The following is a 12767-nucleotide window of genomic DNA, read 5'->3' as shown; positions in this document are numbered from 1 at the left end:
GTTTAGAAACACTTATACATTAAAATGCATGTTTAGAAACCAATCTTACTTTTTTTTAATTTGTATAATTTAGGTCGTTTGAATTTTTCCACGAAGAATGGCGTCACACAATTAGAGACAATCCAGAGGTGTCAAAACGCGGATATCTCTGGCCAGCGCAGTAGTGATTCCTGTGTATTTTTAGGTTATGTGACATAATATATCAATAAAATATATCATATGTCAATAAAAATACACAGGAATCACTACTGCGCATGTCAGAGATATGCGCGTCCTGACACCAGTGAGCCAATCTATGCGTTTGACGAAAAATGCCGCAAGCGGGAGCCATATTTAAACTTAAGAAAAAAACATATTTCTTATAAAATAAAAAATAGTTTCTTATTATAATATAATAATAAGCTACTAAAGAATCAAAATATCTTTTTATCTCATTCGATGCAACATCCCCATTGCGTCTAAAGGCAAACAGGGGTATTTTATAAATAAGTGGTAGTTTAAAAAGTAAGATGTAGGAGTTAAAGGATAAAAGGATGTAACGAGGGTTGCAGAAGTTTTAAGGAGAGTTGCAGTGGTTAAGTGGTGGTGATACCTTTTTATAATATAGAGACATAAACTATGCGAAATTTAGTGAATATTTGGCATACATACAACTTTATTACAATATTTTAAAATTATTTAACGGACATTCTTAATGTTCAGACATCGGGTTTAGTTAGGCAAATACCAAAATAATGTGAAGTCCACAAAATAGTTTTTGCGGTGAATATTTCGATTTACTCATCCGAAGCGAAATGAAGAACAAATTATTTGCCTATGTTGTCTATCACGTGTAGGTTCCTACATTATACATACATATATATGCATACCGTATATGGTGTTCACAGTCAGAGTGTTCTTAACTTATTTACCGCAGATGCAGGTGCACACTATTCGCTGTTGTATACATCCGTTATGTAGTCATAAATTGCAAAGGGACAGAGGGAGTAAATTGTTTCACAATCGCCCTGGAAGCCCACTTGCTCTGCTCTGACGTACTCAATCGGCAGACCCTCGTCAGCGGTAGAAGATGGGCTGAAATTACACACCTTCATAAACATCGATCACTCGCTCGATTCTAATTGATCTGTTAAACTCATCAACATACACCAGACGGAAGGTAATTCAATTAGTTAACCGATGAATTTACATACATAGACGATATCGCACACAAGTAAACGAGTTCCTAGTCCATCATTTCTCTCCTACATTCTACCCATACGAGTATTCCCTCGTATGAATATCTGTTCTCCTATACCTATAATAGTTCCGATCTTTGGCAAAAAATGTAAAAGGCTATCAGAGATCATTAACAACCTAAAGGTTATAATGGATTTTAGTTCAATCGATACGAGTATTAAACTTGGAAAAATGGAAGTATGAGTGGAAAATAAAGGGAAAGAGAAACATGAGAACATTAAGTAATTAAGAACGACAAGTATGGGAAGCATACTTTTCCTCAATAATTGTGATCTTTTTATTGTTTGATAATGATATTGACTTTCACACAACTCCATTTAACTGTTCTCCTTTTTTCACAATTTAATTGTAATCAATTATGTTTAAATGTTTGTAGATTATTAACACTAGAATTTGCAGGACCTTTTTGCAGAAGTCGATTAAAGCTTTTAGTGCAATAGTTTTTTTATATAACTTTAATGGCATTTTGATTGCACATGAGAGTACAATGAAACCCTTCAATAGCCCTCCATTCTATAGCCTTTCCGAGAATTGAGATCGCGTTGCGGATGGAAGTAAAAGGTGCTGCGGGGGGTGTTTTTTATATCCCCTCTCTGGACAGAGTGCGTTCAGTAATACCCACGTTCTTGTCACATTCTTCCCCATTTTCATATCGAAAACTACTAGAGATGTCGATTTAAAGGTTTCAGATTCGAGTTTTTTAAAAACAAAATCCTAAGTAATCCGCATTAAAACTTTGCCGCCCCGAATGTCGTAATTTTGGCTTCTTAAATTGGAAAAATTTGAGTAAAAAAATTTCAACTTGAAATTTTTTGGAAGCGGTTTGCATATCTTGAAACGCAAACGTGAATTTCAATCGTAATTTTTTAATTTCGCGATTTCTAAAAAGCACAATTATTTCAAGTTTGTAATGCTTCTTGGGAGCAGTTCAATTTTTACCGATATTCGTTTTAGAATATGCAATTTCAGAGATGCCAATGCTGAATTTCCTAATGTTTTTTTTTTATTTGAATTCTAAAAATTAAAGCTTTCTGTTAATGAAATGATGTTAGGGCCAGTGTCCAAACTAAGTGCTTCTGCATAAAAGAAGATGATTTTATGAAAAGAAATATTTTTGTTGATATTTTTTATCATGATTTAATATACAAGGAAACGGAAAAGCAGCGTGAAATAACAGTAACAGCTATAAAAAAGGGACAATGGAAAGGTAGTAAAGGTAGGGCATCAACAAATTTGCATAAATGGGCGATGATGCAAATGGAATGAAGAAAAGGAAGAGCTGGAGAAGGATAATACGCTTTTATTAAGGTAAAGGAGAGGGGCAAAAAAAGAAAAACGAGAATAAAAAAAGAAATTGGTTGAAATAAGGATAAAAATCGAGGAAAATTCAGAAAGGCAGGGAAGGAAAAAGAGGAGATGAATAAGATCATTTCTTGGAATGTTACAGAAAAAAAATATTAGCGAATATTGAATGTATCACATAGAAAATTGTGAGGTCGTATGTCTAAAAGAAAACATGGATAGTAGAACAGGTACGCAAACAAATAAAAAGTATATATTCGACTGGATTAAGGTGAGATAATGGGAAAATATTTGAATATAAAAATAAAAAAGGGATATTATATGTGGGCGGGGTATGTAGTGAAAAAATTCAGAAGATCAGTTGCTTAACAAAGAAGTAAGGCAACTATTGCTAGAGATGGTGTGAGAAAGAGGTTAGTATGTACTTAATAGTGACAAAACAAGAGATTTATTAGGAAAATTTCTGTATGTGAGAAGTAGTTGGGCAGCAATAATTGATAATGTAATTCCAATTATTGAATGGTGAGAAAAGATACTGAAATTTAATTTAGACAGAAGAGTATTTTCAGATCACCAAACATTGGGGATATTGCCAAATATTCATATTTGAAAGAAGTTGAAACAATGAGACGTGAAAATAGTAGAGAGAGAAGTGTGGAAAGAGGAGGGAAAATATGTGTAATAGACAGAAATAGTCAAATTCGAGAAAGTAGATTTAAATGAATTTTTGGACGAATTTAATGGAAAGGTAAAGGAAGGACCATGAAAAATACAAATGTTAATTGGGTAAGGGGCAAAGAAGGTACACAAATTTGGGGCAAAGTGAATGCAAGAAAAATATAAAAGAATTCATAAAAGCATCTAAAAACTGGAATCAAGAAAAAAGGGATAGGTTGAAATATTTGAGGATCAAGAAAAAATATATATGGAATTACTAAAGGGAAAATAAGAAACGAAACAAAACTTAATAGAGGAAGAAATTAATAGTGTTAAAACAAAAGAGGAAGCATGCAAAACTATTAATAAAATTTGAAATAAATAAAAGGCATAAGTGACAAGCTGAAAAAGTAAGAATGTAGCGGATGTTCCAATGAAATGTTCTAAGAATCAAAAGAAAAAAAACAATCAATTGGCAGTGAAGAATCAGGAAGAAATTGGGCTAGAGGACAAAGAAATATAAGTACAAATCAGACAATTATATAAAGGGACAAAGGAGAGGTTTGAATGTTCTAAGCAAAGAATTGCGGACTTATAGTAGCGGGAAAGCTAAACAAAACATAAGAGAGGTGGTCAAAAGGGTTTGGAAAGAAAAAGGATTCCCGGAAGAGCGGCAAGAGGACCTGATAACGTCAATTCATAAGAAGGGAGAAAAAAGGAAAGTATAAAATTACAGGAATCTAAAACTTTTAAGTCAGACTTTTAAAGTTCATGTAATTGTATTAACAGAGAGACTAAAGAAGGAGGTGGAAGGTGAGGGGATATTAACAGATAGCCAAGCAGAATTCCGAGAAGGCAAAAGCACTTTGAACAATAGGTACATTCTTCAACACGCAGTTGAGAAGGAATAAAAGCAAAAAAGGAGGAGAAGTATGTATTTTATGCGTGGATTTAAAGGCAGCATTTCCATCCGTATATAGAAATCAGTTTTGCAAGGTGATGGCAAGAAGGGGAATAAGGAAAGGTTTAGTAGAAAGAGTAAGGAAAATATATATGAAAACTAAGAATAGAGTAAGAGTCGGAAAAGTTTTATTAAAGAAGTTTTGGGCAAAATTATGACTGAGGCCTGAGTGGCCGCTAATGCTACTGCTTTTGGCGGTATGCATTGTGGATATGGAAGATTAATTCAAGAGGGACATAAAAGGGGGATTAGTGATAGAGGGGAATTGATTCTGGTCACTGGCTTATATGAAAATTATATAGTAATAATGGGGCTGCGAAATATGATAAGCAGATTATAAAAATACCTGAAAGAAAAGAAACTCATATTGAATATAAAAAAAATGAAAAATAATGGTCTTCAGTAAAAGGCGTAAAAGAAAAGATAGTAAAGAATGATAGTGAAAAAAATGTGCAGGCTAAAGAAGTAAATCAATTTGTATATTTCGGATTATTTCATAAAGAATGGGAGCACTAAGGAAAATGTGAATAAAAGAATCAAAAGAGCTGATGTGGCATTAAGAAAAAAGTGAGGTATCAAGCAAGAATTATTCAAAGTTGATTAAAAACAAAAATGAGAATGTATGAGGCTCTAATTACAAGTGCAATGGTGTATGGAATAAAAGTATAGGGGTAAAATAATACAGTTGAAAATGGTGTACGAAAGTATCTTAAATGAACTTTATGATTAGACGGATGCCAGGCATGGTATAAAGTGTTAATAGTAGTTGATAGAGATAAAATGAAAATGAGAACAGGAAATAGAGCATGGAAGTATGATGCAAAATTATCGAAAATTAGGGGTAAAAAATATATAAAGCCTGCTTAGAGGAGAAAGAACGAGGAATTGAAAGAGGAAAGGTAATGGAAGGAAGGGAAAGGTACTTAAATAGGACTTAATGGTCAAGGAAATTATTGAGAAGAACACACAAAAAAGTGATAAAAATATATCGCAAGGAATAGAAAGTAAAGTAACGTAGGCATGTTTTAAGGAAAAATATAAATGAATAAGGGTCAAGAGAGTAGCAAAATATTTGGAGAGAAAAGGGGACAGAAGATCTAAAAATTAATTGCTGTTGTCAGGTGTGGTAACAGAGAAGAGTAGAAAAAGTACTTGGATAAAGAGCAAAGAGGAAGTTAAAGGTGACTATATGAATGAGGTAGAGCAACATTAAAGTATTGGCTACATGAATGTTAAAAAATAGAAAAATGAAGCATGAACATGGAAAAAATCTTACATGAAAAGGGAAAGGGTGAATTAGTGGATTGTTGAGGGAATTTGAAATATAGAATAATGTTAGAAAGTATTAAAATGTAAAGTGGATAATTTTTGTAAAGGAAAAAGCTTAATTATCAAAGGGCACAAATGAAAAAAACAAGTAAAATAAATAAAGAGAGTAATAATCACGACGAACAGCTTGAAAATTACAATTAAGAGCGATACTTTCATTCGCCAATATGAGTGCAAATTGTAGAGAAATGTGTTTAGAGGAGGCGCTGGTAGATAGAGTTAACTTAATGCGTTAAGTCTTTAATTTAAAGAGTCATGTGTGTCAAAGTCAAAATGAGGTAATGCGTAGATAGATTAAAAAAATGTAAATAGTTGACGGAACAGATGAATATAGAAACATATGATCAAGGATGTGGCGGACATAATTAGTATTTTCTACACTTCAGTAGCTAAAAATTACTCATTTATTATTACTATCAATGTTTCAAACAAAATTTTTATATCTTTATTACGAGTTCTCTGTCGACAAAAGCACTCTAATATAAAGCGTCCTCTAACATAATACTGATAGGTACACATTTCCGAAGTAATCCTCCAGACCCATATTGATCAGATTAAGTTCGCTTCTGATAACCAGTTTAAATCTCATATCTAGCAAAGACTTACGTCAAGGTGATATGCATCAGATCACCGACAAGCCCATTGTGTGGATGCAAGGGTTGTCGTGCCGTTTCACAAATACATCTCAAGAGGCACTGCTTACCAGGAAATCCCAACCTGTGAAGTAGAAGACGATCGATCAGGGTGACTCGTTGGTCTACCAACGACGAGGAGAAAAATAGATATTGTCTGAAAAATGGAGAGCAGGGAACACGCGAACAGTTTGGCTATTTATCCTACCGTGGTATGTTCATGCTACAAAACCCGCAACCTGCCCTAGCTCCTGACTCATGAACTTACATTCTTCCCATGAACGAGTGACGAATGAGGTGAAAATTGAATTTACTTTGTCGACTACACAATATCCTACCAAGGGTCTTTGCAAGTTTAAGCATCAGCCAGAAGAAGTGATCTTTCCAATAAATTCAGTCAAGGATCTATCCATGATACGAGCTGTGGCAAAACTAAAAGTGGAGTTTTGAAAGAACACAAACCCATCGCTAAGTGTCTCGTCGGTCGTCCTCGAAGCGCGGATCGAGCGCACTGTACAAATTTCAAAGTAAACGATTCCCCAAGGAATTTTTCCTGCCCAGCCATTGTTTAAAACTTTTTACTACACGGACATTTTATTTGTTTTCAACAATTTGAAGAACTGTAATCAACCAGCGGAACCCAAATTTATTTGTGTTACAGAAATTTCGGTTCTATGTTTTGACATAAAGTCTGATTGGATATTTCCATTCAATCTGTGGTATTTGACAGTTGAACTTTGATAAACAAAGTTCTTTTTCAGTGCAATCAAGCTTCTCTCGTCTTCTTTTTGCCTCGCCGTAACATATTTTAAATTCATTAAAATTTTCAATGAGTGAAAGGAGCATATTTTTTATAGTATGCATATTAGAAAAAGTGTAAGCGAAAGTAAAAAACACTTGCACCCATTTTAATATGTAGCGTATTTTGTTAAAATGCCATATCTCAAAAAGAAGATTTTCAATAACCTTTTTCTGCATTATGTGAAAAGACCCTAATTCAGAATTTTTAACGTTTTAAACATTGTAAATATTCAATACATTAAATTTTTTTAATTGTTAAATTACGAGGAGAACAATGATTGCCAAAGTGAGTAACGAGATATATTCCTCAAAGAATGTGGTGCAGAAGAGACACTAGTTGAAACATGGTAAAGAATCCATAGAAATACGAAATCTTGCAGGAAAAATGCATGGACGTGAAAGAAGCTAATGAAGTATGCTAGGACAGAAAAGGATGGCGACAAATAGTTGATAAAAACAGTGTCAATAGAGTGAATGGCGCTCGAAACAAAAGACCTTAGATACTAATGGATCCAAGTGATGAACCTCCCATGACGACTTTGTGAGGCTCTTCACATGGGGTCATTACTAGAGAGATTGATCAGCAACTTTAATCAGAGCAGTTTTGTGGAACGAACGTGTTATTTAAATAAATGACACGAAATGCTAGATAATTCTAAAAACGATATAACCCCTTCCTCATATTAATCCCTTCTCCATCGAGTTAATCGCGCCTACTTCGAAAGGGAAATTGTTTAATGGGGTATTATTTTATCATATAAAATAATACTCCATCGTGTACTTGACTGCAACTCAGTCCGTCAATGATAAGGTAAAACCCAGACTTTGTCCAATATGTTGGGGCACACGGCCCTCATCAGATCACTTGATGCCATTAAAAAATGCGTCCGTATAACTGATGATATACACCAGGAAAGCCCCGTGTAAAAAAATCAAATAAAATCCAACTCTAAACCAAAAAATATCTTCACCATGTTAAAGAGTAAGCATCTTAAGCTTGTGACAAAATTTAATTTTAATAATGAGATGGTAATTCCTTTAATTGGCTGAATGTAGAGGAAATAATTGTTAGCAATTGAAACTTGACGAACAAGGTTCTACTCGTATTTCAGAGTAATCAACGTTCCCTTATTTTCTTCTTGCACCCAAAAGTTGGTTTTATATTTATTAAAAATTTAAATAGGTAATGTGCAACAAAAGGTTTAAACCAAATTATCAAAACTATTATTCAATGGACCATGCGGTTCACAGTAGATAAAGTGGAATTTTCGGTTTAAAAATGTTTAGAGGTCGTACTTAGTAACCGATATCAATGCTTCTTCTGTCAAGTTAAAACTGATTGAATTAAAAAGGGATTTTAAGGCGGATTTAAAGAAAAAATGGATTTTTTATTATTTAGGCTGAAAGTAACAAAAAAATATAAATTTGTACATTTCTTAGTGACTTTGCTCTGTTTATTGATATTTCATCCAAAATCAATAAAAAAAGGGTAAATTTTTCCTTCATGAACAAAAATGTTTTTAATATACTCCTTCATTACTTTCATTGTTAAAAACAAAGTAATAAATAGAACTGGCACTCGCTGACATATCCCAAATATTTTTCAAAGTATCAATATTTTTATACTAACATTATTTCCAAAGAGCTTACTGCGTCACCCGACGTCAGTCAAACCCTGCCCCTTTTCCAGAATTTTTACCTTTTTTTAAACCCCTTGTCTTGGGAAGAGTGACTTTGGCAAAAAACCACTCCCAGCCCCACCCTTCACCTTTTCCATACCTACGCTTTATATCCCTTTTTGAGAGTAGATTGACTGCGGCTGCACGCACACCCCAGATACATCCTGCCCCATTCCAAGGCTTCCCCATATTTTACATACCTCACTTCGGTGACACCCACCCATTGGCGATACCCTTTCGAGTTTTCAGCCTCCCTTTTTATATCCGTTCTTGGTGGTAGAGTCAACGATGACACCCATTCCCTGCGACATCCTTACTTCATTTAAGAATCCTCCAGTATTGACATCCCTTTCTTGAGGGTAAGTGACTTCAGCGGCAGCCAATCGGCAGTCATACCTGTCCCCTTTCCAGGATTCCACCAGTTTTTCATACCCTTTTCATGCAAAAGAAAGACTATAGCGACACATATTATACCCCTTTTCTGGGAGGAGAGATTTTGTTCGTACTCATATTCCAGCCACACCCTTCCTTATTTGCAGTAATCCCCACCTTTTCAATGATTTCCCTCCGGAAGGATGACTCTGGCGAACCCCACCTGCCGGCCGGAACCTTCCCCGTTTCCAGGGTCCTGCTCTTGCTTTATACTTCTTCTCTGGGGGTGTCTTCGGTAATACCCACCCTCCAGAAATATGAAAAACTTATATAAATTAAAAAATTTAAAGAAAAAAATTGGTATCTCGAAAACTTTTGGAGGTATCGAATCAAAAGTTTCAGATTTGCGCTTCCCGCAAAAAATACTAAAAATATACGTATTAAAATGTTGTCACTAATCAAAATTCTGCAGTGTATAGGCTCCTCTTGTAAGTAATCAACCTTTGCTCAAATCAGAGGTAGCCTCTGTGAGCTATATAATCACGATGAGTTATTGACTAGAGAAGTTAGCACGGTTCTACTGAGAGGCATTTGTGGAACATTAGGATTGGGAAAACCCTTCTGCAGTTAGGAACTTGAATAAGATTAGTGCTTCCGATTTACCATTCTAGCTGTCGATCTGCATCCTTCGAGCAAGCTAACAAATCTAAGGTGACAGTTGCATTTGCGCATTTGCCTGAATGTAGAAGTATGGGAGCTTCGTCTGTGCAATTCATGTGCCTCTGCGAGGATTCAAATTCGTTGTGGCAGGTGAATTTGCATATTAGAGAACGTTAAGGTCATCACACACCAAGATTCTACTAGCTAGTGCCCGTACAATTAACAATTGAAATCGCCTCGCCTACCAAGTTTCACCTACAAGTAATTTCATCCCCAAGAACCTCATACATACATTTGGGACATCCCGGTCCAATTTTCAAATGTGTGGAATTTATTTGGTTTGAGGGTAATTTGAACCTTGTATTCCTGATGGTATTTTGATAGTTGTTGTGCCCGACAACTTAGCTACATTGCAGAATTCAGTACCTCTTTAGATCACATGTGTTCGAAATAATGTACATATAGATAAATTAAAATACGACTCTCGTAAAATTTGGATTAGAACAATAGGGTGGGAAGAAAAGAATTAATTTATAAATTGAAAACAATACACTCGATATTATCCCTTTTTATTTTAATTTTTTGGGTTTTTGAGTAGCGTCTGGATTTTGCAAGTTTTGGAAGATTTTATGTATACATACTTTGAGGCATAGTGTTTCTTGTGATTTCTGTTTTTTTTAACTACCCTATTTTACAATTCACGAACTTTATTGATTAAATCCAGATTTTTTTTCTCAAAACAATGAATGTATGAATGAGTGCAATGAAGAAGCACAATGCTATCTCCGACTCTCTATTTCGAGTCCTTCGTTTTAACCTCATCCAATTTTATTAGCATTATTTTAAGAGCCTTTTCAGTCCACATCAATATTTGCAGCCGGCTGACTGGACCCGATCTTCTCATTATTTTCCAGACTCACTAAATTGATTTAAAATTAAATACCTTTTTCTCTGTTTTATTGAATACACAATATCATAGATAAAATAAAAATCCACAAATGACATGAGTTTAATCCTCTAAAATTGTTGACCCCCCCCCCCCACCTCACGTCGAATTTAAAACGCCGTAATATTTATTCTGAACCAAAATAAAAACCTATTAGTATGTTATAAACTTAAAGAATGATCATTACCAGCATTTTCAAACTTTTTGGTAATTTATGGAAATTGATCAATCATTTATTATTGTGGCTTATCACTTGAAGTTGGTCCAATCAGAATTCACTACTGAAAACTACTCTGCGAAGCGTTAACTCACAATGAATTGATGTTATGATTCCGGAATTCCTGGAAGATAATTACAAATCTAAATGCGCAAGCGCAACGGCTACAAAACTATATCTTGCAAAAAGTATGCAAGCGCAGTAAGTATACACAAATTTTGAATACCTGTTTTAAACGACGGTTTGGGAATTGGTCACTTCCTGCACGCTGTACATGCCTCGAAAAGCAAACATTCCATGCATGCATTACAAAATAGTATATTGAATACAAGTGCGAGAAGTAGACAATACCACACAGTGAGAGTTAGCTGTAAGATCCAGATGATAAACTTCACAAGAGTTACAATTTCTTACTTACAGTACCTGTTGCTCACGATTTTTTTCGTAGAAAATTCAGGGAATTTTTAATTTGACCAACAATAAAAACCAATTTTCCATATATTTTTCGAAATTTAATGGTAAAATTACCAAAGATTTCCGGAAATAGTTAAGTCTCAAACATTATGAGAAACTTGGTAAATTTTGGATAAACTTATTATAAATTACCAACAATTTCCGAAAATTGAATGTAACAAAAGCTTTCTGGAGGAAATCCAAAAGTTTCTAAAAAATTTGCGGAAATATACGAAAAATTGATAAATTTCAGAAATTTATAAAACATTGATAATTTATGGAACATTTATATTATTTACAAATATCAGGAAATTTGAGGTAATTTATAATATTTCATGGTAATGTATCAGTAGATTATGTTAATTTATCAGTCATTTATATCCTTAGAAATGCAAAAATTCAGGAAAATTCTACTAATTAGTTAAAAATTCATGCATTTTGTGAAAAAGTTTTATTTTCTGGTAAATAATTAATCTTTTCAGTCAAAAATTCACATTTTCACTGAAGATTTTTATTAATTTGTTTAAAATGAACTTTAGTGCAGAAAATCTATATTTTCGGGTTGAAATTTTTTATTTTGTAGAATATGCAGCTTTTGGCTTAAAGATTCAACATTTTAGATGACTTTTTTTTCTTTGATGACGGAAAAATCTTTCTTGGTAACAAATTTACTCTTAGATACAAAATTCGTCTTACGGTTTGAAAGTTCATCTCTTTTGCAACTGTTTGTTTAAAACTTAATCTTGTCTGAATCATTTATTGTTGAGAATTGATCTTTTCGGTTGAAAGTTGAACTAAAATGTTAAAAATTCATTTGTTTGTTAAAGATTAATAGCTTTGCTTAAAAGTTTTACTATTTTGAAAGAACATTTATCTATTTGGTTGAAAATAAACTGTTTTGTTGTAAGTTTAATAGTTTGGTAAAAAATTCATATTTTTGGGTTGGAAATTCCACAATTATATAGAATGTTTTCAATTTCTTGACTGGAAAACATTTTTTGATTATGAATTCAACTTTTTTTAAATTCATCCTGTTTTATTTATTTAAAAATGATTTAAAAATTCATTATTTCTGTTACAAATTTTTTAATTCTTGATTTAAAAAGTCTAAAAATGTTAGATTGAATATTAATTTGCTTCGGTTTAGGATTTAACTATTACCTTGAAAGTTTCTTTTTTTTGAAAATTCAATCATTTGGTGTAAAAATGCCTGTATTTTTGATTGAAATATTAGGAATTTGAAGCGTTTCAAATCAAATTTGACATATTACCAACACACATTTTATTTGATGAATCTATTTCCCTATTTAATAAGCCGCTGGTGACCTTCTCAGCATGATAACAAAAACACAAACCTAAGACCACTCTCTCGGTTCCAGTTCTACCTCCTCCTCTCCCAACCCTCCCTTATTAACTAAAGTTTTTGGTGGGACTGACGTTAGAACTACAATCTCCACCATATGACGATTTGATACCTAACTTTGACATGATTTCGACTCAGAAAATAAACTTATTGCAT

At 33.5% G+C, this 12767-nt stretch overlaps 1 protein-coding gene across 1 annotated transcript in view; it reads right to left on the bottom strand.

Moving 5' to 3' along the window:
- Positions 1–492: 492 nt before the first annotated feature.
- The window catches only part of LOC117167017, a 34570-nt gene continuing 22295 nt past the window's right edge, over positions 493–12767 (bottom strand). Inside the window, exons 4-5 of the mRNA XM_033351566.1 lie at positions 6095–6205; positions 493–1074 (exon numbers count right to left, since the gene is read on the bottom strand). Coding sequence (XP_033207457.1) covers positions 930–1074; positions 6095–6205 — 256 coding nt within the window. The 3' untranslated portion in view covers positions 493–929. The remainder of the gene's footprint in view (positions 1075–6094; positions 6206–12767) is intronic.

Source organism: Belonocnema kinseyi, chromosome 2 (assembly GCF_010883055.1).
Source record: "Belonocnema kinseyi isolate 2016_QV_RU_SX_M_011 chromosome 2, B_treatae_v1, whole genome shotgun sequence".
Taxonomy (NCBI): Eukaryota; Metazoa; Arthropoda; class Insecta; order Hymenoptera; family Cynipidae; genus Belonocnema; species Belonocnema kinseyi.
Note: the sequence above shows the minus strand (reverse complement) of the source record. Positions and strands in the feature narration are given on the sequence as shown.